The sequence below is a fragment of the Alternaria atra genome (genome assembly GCF_907166805.1).
Source record: "Alternaria atra isolate CS162 genome assembly, contig: 34, whole genome shotgun sequence".
NCBI classification, from domain to species: Eukaryota; Fungi; Ascomycota; class Dothideomycetes; order Pleosporales; family Pleosporaceae; genus Alternaria; species Alternaria atra.
In genome coordinates this window covers 1,346,855-1,367,024 of record NW_025091333.1, presented here as the reverse complement: position 1 = coordinate 1,367,024, position 20,170 = coordinate 1,346,855, and the positions used below count along the sequence as shown (strand labels likewise).

Sequence of the window (20,170 nt, the reverse complement as noted above, 5' to 3'; positions counted from 1 at the left end):
AAGACGGATTTTCGACCCAGTTTGATGGAAGATGGCGCGATGGAGAATATTGAGCCATATCATGAAAGTAGATTAGACAATTCAGCTAAGGACCCCCAGCATCATGGGTATTGTACCGTGACGCCTAGGAAAACATTGTCCTCAATCGATCGACTTGCTCATGATGACATAGTCGGCCTTGATGACCTTGTTCCTTGTAACCCTATCGCCTGGGCTGCACTCATCCTTACTGTAGCCTAATTTCTCATACATGCTCTTTGCGCGCTTGTTCGCAGTGAAGACTGTAAGCATTGTCTTTCTAATTCGACATGCGCGCGCCACATTCTCGACGAATTTGATGAGATGAGACCCGAGGCCTTGTCCGCGAAGCTGCTCATGGAGATGAATCTCGTAAATGTAAAGAACTTCACGGTCTTCGTGCGGAGAGTCGTCGTAGGTAAACATGAAGGAGGTGAAGCCGAGAATGTAGTTGCCGCAACTGGTCTGAGGGTCTGGCGAATGCTTGACTGAACAGGACTCTTTCTTCTCTAAAGCGGTTGAAGCCTTGGTCTGGTTCCATGTGGCTGCCTCTTCCTCGCCACTGTCTGGAGTGTAGCCTTGATTGAGCTGATCTAGAGGATTGAGCCGTGGCGGGTGTTGACCCAGCGCATATGAAGCACCCCTCACAGACGGGCTTGAATCTGCATCGATCCGAGCCTCTGTCCATTCCATCCCCTTGTGCAAGTTGTTCATCTCTTGAGTCTCTTCCATGCTACTCTGACCAGCCGTGTCTGAAGGGCCCTGACGCACAAGGAGATACATCATCTCGCCGTCGAGCATTTCCTCCCTCTTCTTGCGCGGATTCCAGCCAATGCTTGATGTCTTGTAGTCGTGTCCCGAAGTCTTCTCGACGAGGCTGAGGCAAGCCTCGAGCTCGCCTTTCTTGAGGTCGAAAGCCGACGGAACGAATTGGAACGATACCGGGCATGGCAGATGTGGTGCCTCGTATGCGCTTAGGTGGATGTCTTCTCGCAAGAGAGCCTGCACTGTCTGTACGCGTGCGACGACGTGCGGCGTCTGGTGGGCTTCGGAGTGGCTGTGTCCATCGCAGACGTCCATGTCGTAAAGCTCGCGCCCGTTTCTAAGCTGCTATTCTATGGCGTTGATTCGTTTGCGATGGATTAACGTGGGCATCGGGTCGATCGCGGCTGACGACAGTGCGGATGCGCAGGCTTGGTGGTTAGGGTTCGCGTCTGGTGGAGAAGACGCGACGCGAAATCTGTGTAGTTCATACCCTTCATTTTGATCCCTAAGATCTGGGGTGCCGGCAGTCGTCTCAAGTGTGACCACCATCGATGGCCCTTATCCAAGTTGTGTCATGTCTCCAGCATGGCTGCTCAACTAGTCAGCCTACAGAATGTGGCTTCGTGGCGCCGATCCTCAAGTGTTGCACATGCATCCTTGAATGACTAGCATCATCAAAGCCTAGCTCATTCGTCTCGATACGTCAACCTGCATCGATGCGAAGAGCCTCATCCGGTCAATCGACCACTACCTTATTCTACATATTTGCATCGTTAGATCCACGCAGTTCGAGTATCCTACACCACACTGAGGGAATGCTACGAAGATATGCCACGGTAGCGTCCAAGCCTCCTTCCCGGCTGCGAGCACGAGGAAAGAGTCCTGTGGGCCTGGACCACGTACGTATTTCCAAGATATCACCTACACAGTACAACGACCACTGACTGTCATCTAGTTCATCCAGCGACAACGCGCGTTGGCGTTGTGGAGAGAGATTGTCCGCAGCACGTCACACATACCCGACGCAGGAGCGAGGAAGGACATGCGGCAATTTGCAAGATCGGAATTCGAACAACATCGCTCCGTTACCGATCTCGTATGTCAACACCCCTATCACCTTTGATACTCAAATTAATTGCTGTGCAGGGCCACATTCGCTATTTGATATCGGTACGCCGCTTCTGAAACGCTTACAACATCGCCCAGGCATTCACTAACGCTTACATAGTATGGAAAGACACAGTTTCAGACCATGAAAGGGACTCTGATCAACACTGGAGTACTTACTGAATAGATTTCGTTGGAAAATTGCGCTTCTGCATCTGCCATGAATGTCCTGTGTTGCACCTTCTTCCCATTGGTTGGTTCCCCGAGGGGCATCTTCCTAGCGCATCGCATGCTAGCAGCGGACTTCTCAACACCACCTCACACTGCCCACAGATCTGTTTGTCATCATTCTCGCAGTACTACCCGAGCTCCCTCTATCGCGCTTCATACTTGAGTGATTAGCATCCGCCCGTTTTTCCCTTGTTTGCTCCGCCACTTCACGATCTTACCGCTCAGCCGTCGATGATTGCCCCTAAGGTGGAACATTCCGTTTGTATCGTAGGAGCCGGGCCTGCAGGACTGGTTGCTGCAAGGACTTTCAAACAACATGGCTGGGTGGTCACCGTGTATGACGCAGCAGACCGCGTGGGTGGCATGTGGAGAGATGGGCATGGAGGATTAGGTGAAAAATGCAGTCCAGAGATGCGGACCAATCTGAGCAGATATACTGTTGCATTTTCCGATTTGTCTTGGACATCGGTAGGCTTAGATCTTTCGGCATCCGCTGCACATCCACTAGCTGCTCCGCCTATGTTCCCTAGAGCGTGGCAGGTGGGGCGATATCTTGAAACATACGCAAAGATCTTTGGCATCACGGAAAATCTGCTACTCGGGAAGCGAGTTATCAACGCATCACTCCAAGAAGATAATACGTGGAAAGTGATTAGCGACGACGGCGCCGGTCAGCTAGACACCCGTACGTTCGATCGACTGATCGTCGCGAGTGGCTTCTTTAACAAACCGGCCAGTACCTTCGATTTCACTCCTTCCAAAAATCTCTCAACCATCCAACACTCTTCCAATTTTCGAAGTCTTTCTGAGTTGACAAGTTCTCCTGGCAAGGTCGTCGTAATTGGAGGCGGCATTAGCGGCTCAGAAGCCGCAGCACAGGCAGCCTTCCAGATCTCAAACGCAAAGCACTCACCTAGTCAGACGACATCCGCGCATGCACATAGTAGGGTCTTCCATATCATCAACCGGCCCTTCTACTGCCTTCCTCGCTACCTTCCTCAGGACCCTCAGAGCCAAGACGGAAACTTCAAGCCAGCACCCAAGTTCCTTCCACTCGACCTGATGCTCTACAACCTCTCACGTCGTGGTGATGGAGAGATTGCGGCAGCTATTACTACGGTACCACCAGAGAAGGCACAAAAAGGACACGAATTCCTAAGAGCGAGTATAGGATGCGGCCAGAGCGGCGAGGGGTATCCCGAGCTTGCTTACACTGCGAGCCAGACACAACACCCCGGATATACCGGGATTACAGACACTTACATGGAATTTGTGAGAAGTGGCATTATCGTACCAGTGCGGGGATGGGTCAAAGACGTCGCGCAGGCAGATGACCGTAGCTTCCTAGACGTTAGTCTACAGCAGTACGAGCCCTGGTATCATGGACCAGGAAAGGAAGCCATAGTAATTACGCTGATCCTTGTATGGGTGGTAATGAAGATACTAACAGCTTACAGAGCCAGAGCAAAGTCCATAATGTAGTGGGTATCATCGAAGCTACCGGCTACAAAGCCGACCTCGATTGGCTTGATTCTCGCGTCAGAGCCCTTCTTGCTGAAGACAACACCACCCCAAATTTGCGTATACCATACCTCCTCTCTCGTGGGTCGGTTCTCTCGCGCCGAGTCCCCACAATTGGTTTCGTAGGTTTCTACGAAGGTCCTTATTGGGGCGTGATGGAAATGCAGGCTCGATTGCTTGCTCAAAGTTGGGCCAAGCCGGAGGCTGAGCAGTCGCAGTCTCGAGTGCCCGATTTGTACAAATACGATGATACGAAACGTATGCAAGAAGCGATGAACCAGAGGTCTTTACAAGTACCTCAGTTTTGGATGGCAGATTACGTTGGTCTAATGGAAGAGTTCGCACGAGAGACTGGCGTCTCGCGCGATGATTCGCTATTTGGCGGCCAAATGGGACCCGCTTTTCCATCGCGCTATCAACATGCAGCTACCAGTTCACAAGCAAAGGAAGTAGTCGAAGACGTTGCCAAAATACTCCAGGCATCCCAAGAGGATGCTCGATTCATCGCCGCGGCAGTGTTTATAGGCATGCAGGGTGTATGGAACATGACGCGCAAGATTGACTCACGTACCGACACACCTGGTGGCTTGTTCGTGGGTACAGCGCACTTCCACCCGCGCCAATCTACCGATCCTACGACCTACTTATCCGAATATTTGTATGTCGAACAAGGCATATTCACCATGGACACTGGTCTGTCTTTCCCCGCGACTCGACGCTATGTTTATCGGTACAACGAGGCACGTGACGAGATCACAGCATGGTTTGTCGAAGACGACAACAAAAGTGTAGGAGCACTGTTCAACACATGGGGTTTCTACGCGCCAGACGATGACAAGTCTGGATGGAGGGCCAAAGGTTATCATTGGTGTGACCCAGATACGTACAGGAATCATTGCGAGTTCAAGTTTCGCGGTGCGAAGATTGATCAATTCATGATCAGATATGAGGTTGAGGGACCGAAGAAAGATTATTCGCACGAAAGCTGGTATAAGAGACCGGAGGCGGACACGAGTGCAAGTAAAGGAGATTGAAAGATTGGCATATTGTCGTAGAGGCTGATACCCTCGGCAAGAGTTGTGGGGAGGTAGTTCTGCACCTATTCGGTTTGATACGACCTCTCGCGGCAACTGTAGATGAACGGGAGGACAGACAGCTGCGCTTTTTGGTTCATTCTAGTGCTTCCAACATGCGAAGAGTGCGTCGATGCAGGTCTACTCGAATCTAAATCCTGGTTTCATAGTTGACAGAACCGCTGATAGCGTCCACGCCATTGGAACGAATCGGAAGCCGTAATGTTAAGTGGCAGCAGATATCGTCCCGTTGTGGATAACGATAGTTAGACATTGGCTTATGGTAGAATTAAGCATGCCACCGATGTCAGAGGCGTAGTAGACTAGGTCTTGACCACTATACACGGACCATCACACCAAACTGAATGAAGAGTAGCTCTTGCGATGTTTACAGTTCTATGTAAAGGTGGGGTATCATACACACGTCGTCATATCATACATCAATGCCTCATTATGAAATCTCGAGCACTTCATGAGTCTAGCTGCTCAACACCTCCACCAACAAGTGAACTAGGATGCGTAGGTGGCCCGTCTCGTCCTAAGCTCTTGAGGTCCGCCAGTAACATCCTGAGGTGGTTCTCACGGTTCTGATTGCTACCCCATGTCACCGCCTGAGAATAGTACAGTATGTCCCAGGCCTCGTCACTGATACTCTGGAGAAATGTAGGCAAAGATCGCGCTTTCTGGTACGATCGCCAGAGGATCCGGCGGATGTCGTCATTTGCGCCGATATATGCGAGCTCAATGGCTTTGTTGAAAGATTTCAGGGCAGGCGAAATGTTAAACGGTGGGGGCAGGTGGACGCGAAGTTGTTGAAGGGCGGCGGAGTGTTCTGGATCCTGGAGCGCGGCGGCCATACGCTCTTTGAGCGTCGCGGTGCGGCTGTCTTCGAGTTGGTAGGGATCGGGTGCAGTATCGTGCGCAATGGTGGTTAGATCACCTTGCTGTTGCTTGTTCTCTGAGATGAGTTTTTGAATGTACATAAGCTTCTCCATCAGCTTGGGATCTTTCATAATCTCGTCGACCTTGGCTTGTAGCTCAGCGGGAACATCTTCTTCGTCCTCCACAAGCTCTTGAGGTTGCGATGCCTTGGATTCAGCGAGCTTCTTCAACTCCTCCGCTAATTCTTGAGGGTCCATCTCGCGTTCGAATACACCTTCTTGATCTTGACCTGGCGTAGAGTCTTCATTGAGCGCTGCATCAAGTTCAGCTTCAAGGCCGCTGCCGCCACCTAGCGACTTCATGACGTCCCGCATCTGGTGTAAGAGCTTGTCCACGTCCTGCATGTCCTCGTGTGTTACCATGGCAAGATCATCATCTGGGGCTTCGGCTTCAGCAATGGCGTCCTCGGTGTCTCTCTGATACTCTTCCCATTCGGTGTCCAATTCCGGGCCATCGAGACCTCCGCTCATAGTGGCAGCCTTCTTCTGCATAGCTTCATTGCCCTCGAGTTTATCCATTGCCTTCTTAAGCATGGCCTGGAAATCCGGGTTGTCCATGTCGTCCACCTCTTGCATCTTGTCGATGCACTCTTGGAGGTCGGCCTTTGCGTGTCCAATATCCGGGTCCCTGACGATATCTTGTAGTATTTGGAGGGTTGCCATGCGTAGGCTGGCGTCGAATTTTTTGCTTTCTGCCTCTGCCTCGATGGCGTCCTGCTCTTGCAATTGCTGAAGCTCTTCCCTCGACTTGATGCCCTCCTTAATATCCTTGAGTTCGTGTGTTAATTCGGCGAAGTTTGGGTTGGATAGTAAGCTGTCGATAAGCCGCCGGTTCAGCATCGCATCGTCGTAATCGGGGTTCTTCTGCGACTCCTCGATCATCATATACATGTCTTTGTCTTTCTTGCGATCTTCCGGCGTGGCTATACGCTCAATGAGACGCTGTGGCGTGCCTTTGTCCAAATCCTGCTCATACCAGTTGATGACGGGCAGATCGTCGCGTTCGAGTTCGGCATCGGACAGCGGACGCATGGCTCTGTCCATTTTCGCGTCATTCTCAAAATGGATCTTGAACCTTTGAGTCGGCCGAGTAGCGAAGGCTTAGATTCAGTCGTCGCATCGTGCTTCGACTCGTCGGGCTCGGCGGCTTTGGTGCGCTTTCCGCGTTGAAGGCACACTGGCAAAGGGCGGGATAAAGGACATGTTATGGGATGAGGCCGGGAAAGGGCCCTCAGAAGTGCTCGAGAGGGTGCATACGTGCGTGCGAGCATTGTGGCCGTGCTGATTGTTGGTGCGTGAAAGTCGCTGTTTCCCAAAGTCTGGCGCCGCCTTGGCGCCGCCTTGGCTTCCCCGAGAACTCCGCAAATGCTTGTCAACCATCACTCTTGCCAAACAGAACACGCTCAGACATGATCTCGACACAGTCTTGTACAGACCAGCGCTCCTCCCTCTATGTATGTTAGTTTCTGCTTAGTTTTAAAAACGACCTCTACTTTGGTTGTTTCTTACCACTAAGCTTCGAACACTGGTTCCAGCTTTCTACAATTTCCAAGTGGGCTTGCGCCATATGCATCATTACCGTTACCGCGAGTGCCACTATCAACGTCATTATTGAAGGCTTCGCAGCGCATTCATCATCGGCCAGTATCCGTCTCCCGAGCCTTCCTTCCACCACCTCTGTCGTTACGTTTCTCTTGCCTACTGGCCTGACAATACCGTGATTCTGTCTACTGAAGCCGTTGCGGGCCTGACATTGAAGAAATCCACGATGCCGAAGTTTGGTTGTCGCCTTAGCATGTCGTCACACTGGAGGAGATACATACCAGCCTGGCAGGCTTGGATCTTTGTCATGTATCGGAATGGGACCTGTTCCAAAACCTCTCGCATCTACTAATGGTTTCACGTGCCTTAGAAGCTAATTCCGACCACTCAACGATTCTTTCTTGGGCACTTGCTTCAGTTGGCGATTGCCTTGTCTCCAGAATTGAGGTTGATAGAGATGTGTACAACACACGAAGCGGGAATTGGGAACTTATTGAGATAAAGATAGGAAGCGCGTCAGCGGGACGGAGAAAACAGTGAGTAGCTCGCAAGACTTTGTGAAAACAGTAGCAAGTGAAGCTTGTTTAGAGCTTGGACCTGATTTCTTTCGAACATGCGCTGCTTGTGAATCATCTTTCTAGGAAGCTTACACCTTGTCACCTATCAACCAACAATTCACCATGCGTCAACCCGCGAGGGGACCGGGCGAGAGTAAGGACATAAATGTCCTTGATTATGATGTATTACCAGCATGTGCAGGGTCATGCAAGATGCTTCAAATTTCTGGAGCCAACTGTATTTCACTGGCGGCTCCAACGTCCGTTCTATCCACCTACAGAGATTGCGTCTGTCAGTCCGACTACTTGCGCAACCTCCATGCGAGTGGAGTGGCTATAGCTGGAGAAAGGGGGGCTTTAGTGTAGTGCGTTAGTTGAGTTGATAGATGTGAATGAGAGATAATGGGACGAACAAACAGATGCATTTTTAAACAGTCCAGCGTTTTGACAATTCTGGTCCCATGCTTTCCGCCGCCGCACTCTACGGTGCTCTTCATCATGCAATGTGATGTCGGCATATTGAGAATCGCGCGACATCAAAGATTTAATGAGAAGACTGCGCTGGGCACCGGACAATCATCGAGGCGAGCTATCCTGATGAGGCAAGGCGCCAACTCAAGGCTCCCATCGTGGAAGAGCTGCATCGATCTATTTTCGCAGTCCTACCACCAAAGTCAACTATACAATGAAAACGATGATGATGAAATGGTTACGCCACAAACAACTCAGCGGCAATATGCCAGCATCGCCTGTAACAAACATCTGACGCTTCGTTGCAACAGATAGCTGACCTGATGCAGCCTCAGAAGATAGATGGCGCGTTTCTGGAACTACCAGGCGAGATACGCAATAAGATATACACTATGGCCATCTATCCAGAGTTGTCGTCGATTGTGATCGCAAATTGTACCAAGCCGGAACATCTTGCTGCATCGGTGCTGCATCTTCCTCTCTTTCGCGTCTGTCGCCAAATTCGGGCCGAATGTCTTTCCTACATCTGCGCCACTTTTCCTCTAAGGATTCTTGGCCTACAAACCGCGCTTCTCTTCTTCTCTTGTGCGGGAACAGCTATCTCCGAGATAAAGGCACTCGTCCTTGTGCAGCCGGCCACGAGTATTGTAGAAAGCAAAGGGGGTCGAGACAGGGTGGAGCACTTCCTTGCGGCGCTAAACATGATGGACGAGTTGAACGAGATGAGGTTGGAGGGAATGGGGAGCATGTCAAGGTTAGGGCATGGTGGAGAGCATATGGATTTTGTAAGGAAAGTAGAGGACTTGAGCAAGAAAGGCGTAGATGTGCAAGTCAGGTTTGGGAAAAGATAGGTGGTATAAGTAACACATTCGATTCATGTGAGAGGCTTCGAGACACCGAACTAAGGCATACGTCTTCAAGAAACATACCACCCCCCAGTACAGTCAGAAGCCTAAGCAAACCTTCCTTGGTTCGGTGCCACTTCTATACAGCACCCAGCACCATCTACAGAATGGGGTCCCGAAGCATCACTGTGCTGAAATCTGTACCCTCTAACCCGTATTTTGCCAAATCCCACGTTACCACTAGGACAGTGAAGACACAACGTCAGTGAATGCCACAAAGTATCTCATAAATCCACGACTTACCCTCCTTGACTCGAAATCCCATTCTCTCATACAAAGGTTTACCCATTGGTGACGACTCCAAGAAGGCAGGCAGTCTTGCGCGGTCCGCTTGTTTGGTACCCCACTCAAGTAGCATAGCCCCTGCGCCTCTACGGTGATGATCTGGGTGCGTTACGAGGATGTGCAGGACTATGTTTGTCAGCAAAGCGTTTTGGTGTGTTAGGTTGGATACTAGCAGTAAAAAGGCTTCGTTCCCATGTACTCTTTTCTCACTCGACTAAGAAAAGCCATGAAGTCTAACAAGCCCTGTCTTCCCTTGTCTTTTTCATCGGGTACTGGGTACATCTTCTTCGCTTCTTCTTCACTTCGCTCCTGTTCGTTGATGCGCCACTTGGCGCCTGCAATCATCTTTCCATTGAGATCGGTGTCAATGACTTTTAGGTAAACAACATCTGGCTCTTCGCGCCACGACTTGATGTGCTTGCCAGTGAACTCTTGAATGTACTCGTCTGTGATGGGGTTGGGTGTGAGCAGGGATGTGATACCACCGCCATTGGCGAAGGCAGCAATCTGTATGCCGACGAAGTTTTCAAAGTCGGTGGGGGAGGTTATACGGTGGACTTGGAGAGGCATGATGCGCGTCCACTTACAACATTCGGACTCTGGAGCTATCTACCGAAGGGTTTGTTGAATGATCTCTTACGCAACTCTGGGCTAATTATACAATGGGAATACCATGGACTGAAATGTTGCACAAGCGCTAGGACCTTCCTCTTAAGGCGAAGGCGGGGTGGTGTTCCTTTCATGTCATCAGCGCCGAACACCAAAGTGGTCAACGCCGCCCTTTTCTCCTCGCTTTTCCAGCCTTTTTGCAGCATAGCCCTTTCGATTCATTCCGACGCAGATGCGCGATGCATGCATCACCTGGAGGAGCGTTTCCCCATAGTAACGGCACGCATGTCAACACGTGGGTCGTCCGTCCGCGTGTGGGCAGCTATCAGGCTTTTGCGATCCGAGACCGTTATGCAAACTCACACCTCCATAGCGCATTCAGTGGCTGGCAAGATCGGCACGTTGTTTCCAGCTTTCATCCGCAGCCTTGTCGCCTGAACAAGCTCACCAAGCCTTTCTGACCGAGCCATGTTCACGACACATGCGCACAAGATGGCCCATATCCCCGGGAAGTCATGCGACCGTAAGTTTGGAACACAGCTCGGCCTTGACTCTGGAACACATGACGATTTGAGATCTGGAGAGATGTAACGGGTTGCTGAAACAACCACAGGATGTTGACACGGTGCGACAGAACTCAGAGTCATGAGACGTGACTTTAGCCGAATATCAGATTACTGATGACATTGTATGATGCTGCGAACTGTGAAAAGAGCTTGGAGATATCTATGTCGGATGCGATTGGCTTTTCGCATTGTCTGATCTCGAAGTCAGACGCCCTGAGCACAGCCTGAAGTTGCATTGACGTCAGCTCACACTGACCACGGAGCATTAAACTGTAGGAACAGGAAACACCGCCAAGCATCTCACGCCAGCTTCGCCATACGGAGCTTACCGCCTCGACCGTCCATACCACCCATGTTGCGCATCACCCGTCTACCTCGGCACGTTTTCGTCACAGACCTTGCGAGGTACACCGGGACAGCGGCTACTGGGCTCGAATCGACATGGAAGGGCTCATAGAACACGTCGCACGATACCTTTGGCCGCCGGTCCGCGTGCTACATGCAGTCCGGCATGACGTTTGATGTATTTTTGAAAAGCAAGTGAAAACATGACAGATCAGTATATCGCATGTTCAAACTCTTGAAAAGCGGTGGTTAATTGTATGACGGTCACCATGGCACTATGCTGGGTCAGATTATAAGAAGGCATGTCATTTGCTTCCTGATGCGAACAGCAGCCCATACATCTCGTCTTCACCTTTCAATATACCCGTACTTGTCTTATCTACATTCACATTATACGTTGTAATACCTTAATATCCCTTCATTGACGGAACTAAGCCGACCCCATCTACAACTATGAAGTCTCTCATCTTCCTCCTTCCAACCACCGCCTTTGCCGCCCTCACCTCGATCACCCAGAACGATGTGAAGAATGGCGGCGGCTGCAAAGCCATGACTGTCCTTTTCGCCCGTGGTACCACTGAACTTGGTAATATGGGCAGCATCGCGGGCCCACCATTCGTCACCGCCCTCGGCGTGATGATGGGGGGTGCTGCCAACGTAGCCGTACAAGGCATACAGTACCCAGCAGATGTGCCTGGTTTCCTTGTTGGTGGCGACAAAGGAGGCAGCCAGCTCATGGCGCAAATGGTTGGACAGGTCAGGGCGCAGTGCCCAGACACTACACTGGTTATGGCGGGCTACTCGTAAGTAGCAAGCAGTTCCAATCTGGTTCAGGGACCATGAAATCTGACAAAATGACTAGACAAGGCGGACAGCTTGTCCACAACGCAGCAGATATGCTCAGCGCCCAGGACTCGGCCTTTGTGTCTAGTGCTGTCATCTTTGGTGACCCAAACAACGGCAAGCCTGTCGGTAAAGTCGCAGCCGGAAACACCAAGATCATCTGCGCAACTGGCGATCTTATCTGTGCGGGCCAGGCTATCATCTTGGCGCCGCACTTGTCATATGGTGCCAACGCGAATGAGGCTGCTAAGTTTGTTATGAGCAATATGGCGGCCGGTGGTGCGGCGGCTGGAGCTGGGGCTGCTACCAAGGGTGCTGCCGCCAAGGGTGCCGCTGCCCGAATGGTAAAAGCAAAGTACTTCATCTCTTAGGCTCCTGTGTCGCTTTACAGTCCCTTTTCTAGATAATGTAACGACCCAATCGTCGTGTATATACCATTGTTCATTCCGTAGCTGCGGGCCAGCTCTTATCACCAAGTCTAGATGGAGACTTGTCAGTCCAAAAATTCTCACTTTGTATACAACTTCTCGCATTCAGATTCACAGTGTACGTGCCTCTTGGGAGTTTTCTTATAGCTCACGATCGCAGTTGGTCCTAGCTTCCACCAAGGCCACCACTTCAGACAGGTAAATTGATAGGAAATTGCTTGCGGCGTGTGTATAAAGTATGCGATCAAACACGCATTGTTCCACAATCGCGTTGTTGCCCAGTGTTTCCAAGGTCGAGAAGCGTTATGTAATTTTACATACGAATCAGGTGTATGCGCTGCAAGTCTAGGTGCCGTGATGAGATCGTCGAGATGACATGGAAATCCTGTTTCACGAAAAAGTAGGAACTAAATGCAATGAGATCATCAACAGCAGAACCATCGCTATGAATATATCATACGCATCTCTACTCTACAGAAGGCAAAGATGTTGCCGGCACGAGCATATTGTGCGGATCAGGTTGCGAGATGTGCATTAGTATGATACTAAATCCGATAAAACGACGCATAGGCCTTGAACCTTGATGATATACTTGAAACTTTGTTCTGCTATACTCTAGATAACTCTCACCTGACTGGAACAAAGATCCTATCGATATCCGGTCCCCAGCCTCCATTGATACCGCCAACCTTGACTTCGTTCGAACCCTGTTTCAAATCGACGTGTACCACCGAACTTGCTGGATCGCCTCCCCATGTGGCAGAAAGGCTACTCTCTGCGTCTTCCCATTCACGCTGATATTTGCATACCTTTGACCCTTATCGCCATTGAGATGCTTGATCCTCATCGTCGTGCGAGTTGTTGCTGAAGACTGGATGTTGGGAAACGCGATGGTGCCGGATGCCGTGCCGCCAATGTATCCAGCTGCTTTGGAGCCAGAGCAAGTGGAGCAGGCCTGAGATTTGGCACCGTCGGTAAGGTTTGCGTTCTCACCTTCGTAGGAGGTTTCTTCGGGACCAGAGGTAGTAGCCCCAGTATTGGGGTCAAGAATCCAATTGACTGTGTTCTTCATGCTAGCAGTAGTCCCGGATATTTGAAGCGGTAGCCACACATATGTGCTTCTCATCAAATTCTCACTTTGCCATCGATCGCCCATGTACACGTATCCATTCCCGACAGGCAATACAAAGGTTGTTTGAGAAGCGTACGTATTTGATCCAGAGTCTGCAAACTTTTTCCAGAAAGACCATGGACCTGAGAGCGATGTTGATGTGCTGTAGTAGTTGTCGTTTGGGTTCCATCCGGTAAGCTGTGAGGCGAACATGAAGTAAACACCTTCATGTTTGATGAGGGCTGGGGACTCGTATTTCTCTTTCCAGACGTAGACATTCCTAGTAACGTTGAGATAGTCATCGGAAAGTGCGTTGATGCGTAAGCCGTTGCTGCGCTGTTCTGGTTAGAGATGTGTATTCTGACGGTTAGGTGAGGGAGGCGTACGTCTTCCGTGAGTAGGTAGCCTTTGCCGTCATCATCAACGAACACGCCCGAGTCTCTACTCTCGAAGCCCAATGGTCTCTCGCTTCGCAGGTACGTGTATTTTCCGCAGACGCTGTCTCCAATTGCGACACCAATCTTCGCCTCACCATAGTTGGCGCTATCGATATGCGCCCATAAAACATACTTGCCCGTCTGCTTGTTGTACACAACCTTTGGTCTCTCGATAACGCGATTGGGTCCTGTATCTCCGGATGCAGTGCGCGAGATCAGAGCACCTTCATAAGACCACTCCACAAGGTTAGTGGATGAATAGCAGTTGATGTTTGTGAAAGCTGTCCCGTTTGTTTTGTCTTCGCCAACCCTGTCGGTGTGTGAGTACTGGTAGAGTTTGAGCCTGCGCGTGGATAAATCTCACCAATACCACTTTCCGCCATCCTTGATAATGCCGGCGCCATGAGCCTGTATGTGCTGACCTGTGTTGGTCTGAAGTAACGTCAGTTACCATTTGGAAGGGAGTACAATGCAACATACTGCTGTCCAAGTCGCACCGGGTACGATCTGAAGTGTCGCATTCGCTATTGAAGCGGACAGGCTAAAGCCTAGCAGACAGAGAAAGCGCATGACGAAGTTGAGAAATCAAAGCATAGATATCGCTCAGGAATGCCAGGTCGAGAAAGATCGTTTAAGATATACTCTCGCGCGACCAACAATCCTAGGATCGTCATACCACCATGTCCAGCAGGTTGCCCGCTCATCCCTCATTGACGGAAAATGGGCGCCGCGCTATAAAATGTCACGAGTAAACACGAATGTTTCAATAGTTAGCGCGGCGTATTAACATCGGGACAAGGGTGGTAAACGAATTGTGGGGAAGGAGAGTTTAGTCCCGGAAGCTATGCTTAATTAGACGTCTGTCGCGTACATGGCCTTATTTACTCGATGGGTTGCAAATAGCCCGATGTCCGTGATATTGCAAAGGTGGATATATACGCTCCTGTCCGTTGTGTGGCGATGCTAAAAGGAGTAGGTAGACTTTTTGATATGTGGATAGTACTATGACGTTCCCATCCATAGAATCTAACTAGCAGCAGATGCTTAAGGGGGGAGGGGAGGATACTGTTCTGGTTAACCAGCAGCGAAGCAGTGGAAAACCTACTATAAACTAGCGTCTTTCTGTGCCTGACGGTGTGTCACATTCAGGCCTATACTGATGCTGCAATTCCTGGGATTTGTGTCTTGACGTCCAGACCTGTTCAGTACGGGTCGTCTGCGTATTCCTGGTATATCGAATGCTGTGCGCTTGTCAACGATTCCCACACGTCTGAACTACAGGGAGTAAGGGAGCTGCCCCCAAGCCATGCCTATGTTACGCTTATGTTGTCCTTATGCTATGTTGACGTTTAAGGTCGCTCGTAGGGGCTGTCCTGACGATGACCTCACTAACCGCGATGGAAAAGATTCGCAGTTCATCGAGTTGCCGGAACATGCAAAGCTTCGTGGAGCTGGATCATGACAACGCGAGCAGTGATTGCCGCGTGCTCCGAGGTCTTTCCAACGTTTCTGCGTCTAAACGTGAGGTAAAAGGGCTGAGTTCTTGGCGACAGTAAGGCTGCAGCTCAACACCAATGACGTTATTGCGACTTTTGGCGCAGCCCCTACCGCCTACACACCCGCCGCCAGCACTACCGCGCAACACAGCTTCAGGCAATTTCGCCCAGTGGCTTTAGTAGCAGAGATGAGACTCATCCTCCTGTCGCTTTTTCGAAACTGGTCGAGCGCTCTGTGATGACCCGGTTCCCCGATAGGCTCCACGTTCTGGAGCGGCTTCCCTCACTCCCAGCACTACCTCGACAAACTTGGGACATCTTCTTCTGAACATCGCTATATGCATCACTCGGTTCTGCCCCTTTGCGCAAACTCGCAAGCGCCATGCCTATGACGAGTTTGTAACATCTGCGCTGGACCGACACCAGGGCCATACATGAGGTAAGTCCCAGCAGCGCCGGCGATAATGTGAATCGTAAGAATGCCTGCTGATTGAACATCTTTACAGTAACAACATACCCACGTTCAACGACGACGATGAGACGGCTCCTCAGGCCGCTACGATCCTTACGCCCGCCTATGCGAACATCGAATAAAGCCACAGAACATGATTCTGGCGCACAGGGGCCTGTGCCTATGCAATCAGCGACGCATGCCCTGTAGGATATGCAGGAACTGGAACGTGACCGAGGCACCGTTCGACTCCTTTGGCAGACCGCCGTCTTTACTTTGCGATGCAGAAGCGTCGTTCGGCTGCTTGCGCTATGGCCAGCCTGGGACGGTGAAAAGCTGGAACCGTACAAGGGCGGGAAGGAATACACCACGCATGTTGGAGTCGTGGCCGACCTCGCGACTTGAAACTGGAGACTAAGAGTAAAATAGTGCCTTTCAACATAAAGCTTCACTACACAGAAGTTACAACTTAGTCAAATACGTATAAGTAGGTAGGTAAGGAGAAGATTCCGCAGCGCGATTCTCTTAATATCGGGATTCTTGCGGGTAAGATCAATCGAAGAGCAGATAGCCAGAACCACAACAGGATGAGGAATCCTTTTGGTATCGGCTTGTGATTGTTCGGCATCTGCCATCAAAGTACGATAGAGCTTCATCAACGCTGGAAACGTTTTTGGTGCAGGGTTTCTTGGCGCAAGAGGTACTGACACCGAAGAGATGGTTGTGCCGGGTATTGCCTTCGCCAGATCCGCCGTTATTCAAAGGCTATACCAGAGACAGGCAGCTTCCAGCTGCCACCAGCGGAGTAGTACACGCGCTTCTTCACGTTTTTCGCTGTCCTGTTTGGCGGGATGTAGTCGTAGATGTAAAAGCCACATACCGTCCGTTCATGAATCGTGCGCTTCTTGAGTTGAGCCTCAGTTGGCTTGAGCTTTTGAGAACCATCTTCTTGCGCCGGAGTTGTATCTACGCTAGTGAAAGTGAGTAGTACTCGAAGGAGGAGAAAAGCCAAAGTCATAAAGAACGAGCGCTCGTTGCGATTGCTGATGTGTATTGAGGTGCCATCGGCGGTGTTTTGGCTGGCTACATCGGACAGACGCGTAAGACTTTGCTTCGAGAAAGGATGCCAAAATTCGACTCCGGAAGATAGCAGTGTCGAACAGGCAGCGTCGGTAGCGAAGAGACAATGGGCATATGTGTTAAGACGTCGGATTCAGGATGTGAGAGTCTCCGAATGAACCTCCAACGGAAGTGGATGGTACCAGTACCACGTCTTTCTAACTAAACTCTCGAGGTCTACTACATGCCAGGTGACGTACCACTTCTGATCTCGCTTCTAAGTCGCACGAAGCGAAAACCCTCATTCGGGGTTGGGTTCGTTGTGATACGGCTCTCCTCCGCGGCGCGCCCGCCTGTACACACTTCCCTATCATGTTTTCCTCACAGCGATCAGTCCTTCGGTCGTATTGCGAGAAGCTGAAAGCGCGTATAGTTCGTGGTGGCGGTGTGGTGACGAGAGCGCCGAGGCGTTGTGGAGAAGTAGAGACGAGTGGTGTTTACAGGACGGTGTTTACAGAACACCGAGTGGAGTTTGAGCATCGACACCCCAGTATCTTGTCTTCATAGCATTTAGTCCATATCCCCGCTCGATGCGTGGGTCAGTGCGAGGAATGACTTCTGGGACGTATGGAGGGCTTCTTGAGGTCTCTTAGTTCAATACCTAAGTACCTAGGCTATAGCGCGATAAGCCTTTCTCATTGGCAATATTGCTCACCTTTCCAGTATAGAGAAGAGTTCGTCTTTGGAGGATTTGTGCACATCGACCAGAGCAAGGCAAACTCGAATGGACATCCTGTCAGTCTGTACTCGCTAGGATTCAGGCCATTTTTGAGCGATTACATCCACTGTCAAAAAACTAAAGAGCGTCGGTATGACATCTTTTCTCATCAAGCAGGATTATACAGGGGCAGTGAGACTCTCTAGACATACTCTTTTCAAGGATACCATCCTGGTATCATTATGACAAACTTCGCTCCAACTCGCTACTGCTCAGAATCCTCGATGGAACCAGCGTATTCAACTCCACCCTCAACCACATATCCCCCCAGACCTTTACCAGCTCTTATGAAAGCATTATCATATCGAGATTTTTTCTCACTCGCACTCGCTAGAACCTTCCAACCCTCCACGTGCATTGCACTTGTACCGTCGACGACATAGGTGTAGTTGTCGAACTCGTCCGACCCCACAGCAAGCATAGCGTGCATACCGCTCGCAAATCCGAAGACAGCAAGGAGTTGGCTGTACTTTGCCCAATTGGCGTCTGTCATAGGAATACTAACCCCGTAGACGACGTTGGGCAGAATGCCATCCCGTTCTACGACCGTATGCAGAGAATCGGACATGTAGCTGTCAATAAAGGTGAACAGCTGCTCGCGGTCATCCTGGCGAAGAGCGACTCCTGTTCTGCGAATCATGCGGAGTGGGCCGAGGAAGAGATGACGCTCTTTAGCCTTGAAACAAATTAGTTACGCAGCTTGGGAAAGGAAGAGATAATTTGAGGCTTACATCAGGGCCAGGCGTGACCGCCCGACACGATGAGTTAGATTCAGGCTCGTGCTTCATCGCGTACATCGGTATCTCTTGGGCCGCATGAGTTTCGGCTGGTGTCATACTGTCTGGAGGTATAAAGGAAATTCGAATCGAAGGAAAGGCAAGCAAATTTGATCTGCCAGAGGTAGCGTTCTTGCTGCCAACTATATGACCGGGGATATGATAGTCAAAAGGCGACCTATATGATCCCTTTTCCCACCCATGTTTTGGCGCGCCATGTGGGATCAGCGCAGCCTGGCGAACTGAGTTGGCGACCTCTGACGCAATTGAGTCCACCACAGTTTTATGCTGTTGATGAACGAGAACACGCACAGGAGGTGCTTGCGTACGCATGAGATTGCGTGCGTCAGTCAACTGGTTGCCAAAACCAGCATTCGCAAACCGCATGTACTCGCGGAGCCCCGACAGTCGCAGAGTGTCTGTCGAACATGCAGATGAAGAAGCCGAACTAGTGCTAGGAGGGGTCGACATATTTTTGAGGTTATGGGTGGTGGGGAAAAGTCGGGAAAAGTGTTTCAGCCCGTGGGTTATCGAAGCTGATATCATGTGGAAGGAATGGAAGTGGAGGCGAACAAACACTCAATACACTTTTCATTCGATTAAAAGAGGGCTTGCAAAACTTGGAAGCAAACACACCTTTGTGGCGACCGATACAGGAGGCATCAAAACTACAGTGAAAGCGCGGAGCTTATGAGTGGTCATCCAACATACCTTTTAATCTACAGGTGCAGGGCGAATTCACCGACCTAACTAACCCATAACTTTTGCTAGTGTTCCATCTTCACCGTCATTTTCGAGGAAATCAGTACTGCACTTCGATTTCCGTCAGTAGTCAACGAAACGCGGGCGTACCCCCTCACCCATCTCGCCATACTTAGTAGAATTGCCATGTTGAACCTGTTACCTGTTCAACGACCAAACATACTCACTCTCTTCAGAGGGAGAAGAATACGGAGACAACTACGAACTCACTTTTATGCTACGGCCTACAGCATGCACTGGCGTCTCATGAAATGGCGAGCGCCATGGCAGAAGCGCCATCTCTCGGTACTTGAGCAGTTCCGGGCAGAAGATGCGGCCAAGGAAAAGGATGCTGTCATCCAGAAGCGCCGGGATGAGGCTGCTCGCGTACGTCCTCGATTGACTGATAACGTTGAAAAAACCTGCCGAACTAACACTCGACAGCGTGTCACTCTTGAGCGTCTTGAGAATCGAGAAAGCACCTGGAATCGCTGCAAGCGCTCGATACGCTGTCTCCAATACCGAAAGTGGGGGGAAACAAATATGGAAAGCTTTGAGCACGAGTCAGTGATAAGTGCTGGACGGTCGACTGGGGGGATGGTCGATAAGGAAGATAGACAGGAGTTTGAAAATGTCTCTAAGCCCTGGGAGGGAGACTACACAAGCGTACTAGTGGAGTATGGCATCTGTTAGATTGCCACTAGGAACCGGAGATCTGATGTTTCCGCAACGGAAACATTCTTCCGTATGTATCTGATCTCACCATTTTGAACGTCACATTTCATATAGACCGATGTTTGGGCTATTTCGCTGAACTCTCAGTTGTCTATCCCCTGCGTATGACTGTAGAAAGAGCAATTCAGGGTTCCTTCCATCCCGCCACCCACTCATTCATAGAGAAAGCAACATCAAAAGCTCAAACGACCCACTTGATGTCTCCAGGAAGAGGGACTCGCGATATCAATCCACAGGCCCTGGAGTTCGCATTGGTACCTTCTTCGTTTTTAACATGCCTGCCAGCGTTAGCGAATACTAAAACAGCTTTGCGAACAATCGAGCTTCCTGAGGAGCAACAGTGACTGAAGGCGCAAGCGAAGCGCCTTCAAAAAATTAC

General features: G+C 50.5%; 10 protein-coding genes across 10 annotated transcripts; 5 read left to right on the top strand and 5 right to left on the bottom strand.

Moving 5' to 3' along the window:
- Window positions 1–141: 141 nt before the first annotated feature.
- On the bottom strand, window positions 142–1,098 carry ALTATR162_LOCUS10904 (uncharacterized protein; the record flags this gene model as incomplete). The annotated part of the gene is made up of 1 exon (XM_043318544.1): window positions 142–1,098. The coding sequence occupies one exon, from the start codon at window positions 1,096–1,098 to the stop codon at window positions 142–144; it is 957 nt and encodes a 318-aa protein (XP_043174479.1).
- A 500-nt stretch (window positions 1,099–1,598) lies between these two features.
- ALTATR162_LOCUS10903 (uncharacterized protein) lies at window positions 1,599–2,077 on the top strand (the record flags this gene model as incomplete). Its single annotated transcript, XM_043318543.1, has 4 exons — window positions 1,599–1,682; window positions 1,739–1,879; window positions 1,930–1,953; window positions 2,012–2,077. The coding sequence occupies 4 exons, from the start codon at window positions 1,599–1,601 to the stop codon at window positions 2,075–2,077; spliced, it is 315 nt and encodes a 104-aa protein (XP_043174478.1).
- Window positions 2,078–2,640: 563 nt separating this feature from the next.
- Window positions 2,641–4,676, top strand: ALTATR162_LOCUS10902 (uncharacterized protein; the record flags this gene model as incomplete). Its single annotated transcript, XM_043318542.1, has 2 exons — window positions 2,641–3,525; window positions 3,579–4,676. 2 exons carry the CDS (start codon window positions 2,641–2,643, stop codon window positions 4,674–4,676), a joined length of 1,983 nt encoding a protein of 660 aa, XP_043174477.1.
- A 509-nt stretch (window positions 4,677–5,185) lies between these two features.
- On the bottom strand, window positions 5,186–6,700 carry ALTATR162_LOCUS10901 (uncharacterized protein; the record flags this gene model as incomplete). The annotated part of the gene is made up of 1 exon (XM_043318541.1): window positions 5,186–6,700. The coding sequence occupies one exon, from the start codon at window positions 6,698–6,700 to the stop codon at window positions 5,186–5,188; it is 1,515 nt and encodes a 504-aa protein (XP_043174476.1).
- Window positions 6,701–8,491: 1,791 nt separating this feature from the next.
- On the top strand, window positions 8,492–9,077 carry ALTATR162_LOCUS10900 (uncharacterized protein; the record flags this gene model as incomplete). The annotated part of the gene is made up of 2 exons (XM_043318540.1): window positions 8,492–8,506; window positions 8,556–9,077. The coding sequence occupies 2 exons, from the start codon at window positions 8,492–8,494 to the stop codon at window positions 9,075–9,077; spliced, it is 537 nt and encodes a 178-aa protein (XP_043174475.1).
- Window positions 9,078–9,231: 154 nt separating this feature from the next.
- On the bottom strand, window positions 9,232–9,986 carry ALTATR162_LOCUS10899 (uncharacterized protein; the record flags this gene model as incomplete). Its single annotated transcript, XM_043318539.1, has 3 exons — window positions 9,232–9,311; window positions 9,375–9,542; window positions 9,590–9,986. The coding sequence occupies 3 exons, from the start codon at window positions 9,984–9,986 to the stop codon at window positions 9,232–9,234; spliced, it is 645 nt and encodes a 214-aa protein (XP_043174474.1).
- Window positions 9,987–11,389: 1,403 nt separating this feature from the next.
- ALTATR162_LOCUS10898 (uncharacterized protein) lies at window positions 11,390–12,150 on the top strand (the record flags this gene model as incomplete). The annotated part of the gene is made up of 2 exons (XM_043318538.1): window positions 11,390–11,739; window positions 11,799–12,150. 2 exons carry the CDS (start codon window positions 11,390–11,392, stop codon window positions 12,148–12,150), a joined length of 702 nt encoding a protein of 233 aa, XP_043174473.1.
- A 683-nt stretch (window positions 12,151–12,833) lies between these two features.
- ALTATR162_LOCUS10897 (uncharacterized protein) lies at window positions 12,834–14,325 on the bottom strand (the record flags this gene model as incomplete). The annotated part of the gene is made up of 5 exons (XM_043318537.1): window positions 12,834–12,975; window positions 13,017–13,654; window positions 13,705–14,065; window positions 14,120–14,187; window positions 14,236–14,325. The coding sequence occupies 5 exons, from the start codon at window positions 14,323–14,325 to the stop codon at window positions 12,834–12,836; spliced, it is 1,299 nt and encodes a 432-aa protein (XP_043174472.1).
- Window positions 14,326–17,744: 3,419 nt separating this feature from the next.
- ALTATR162_LOCUS10896 (uncharacterized protein) lies at window positions 17,745–18,375 on the bottom strand (the record flags this gene model as incomplete). The annotated part of the gene is made up of 2 exons (XM_043318536.1): window positions 17,745–18,215; window positions 18,271–18,375. 2 exons carry the CDS (start codon window positions 18,373–18,375, stop codon window positions 17,745–17,747), a joined length of 576 nt encoding a protein of 191 aa, XP_043174471.1.
- A 933-nt stretch (window positions 18,376–19,308) lies between these two features.
- On the top strand, window positions 19,309–19,749 carry ALTATR162_LOCUS10895 (uncharacterized protein; the record flags this gene model as incomplete). Its single annotated transcript, XM_043318535.1, has 2 exons — window positions 19,309–19,443; window positions 19,501–19,749. The coding sequence occupies 2 exons, from the start codon at window positions 19,309–19,311 to the stop codon at window positions 19,747–19,749; spliced, it is 384 nt and encodes a 127-aa protein (XP_043174470.1).
- Between the last annotated feature and the right edge of the window lie 421 nt (window positions 19,750–20,170).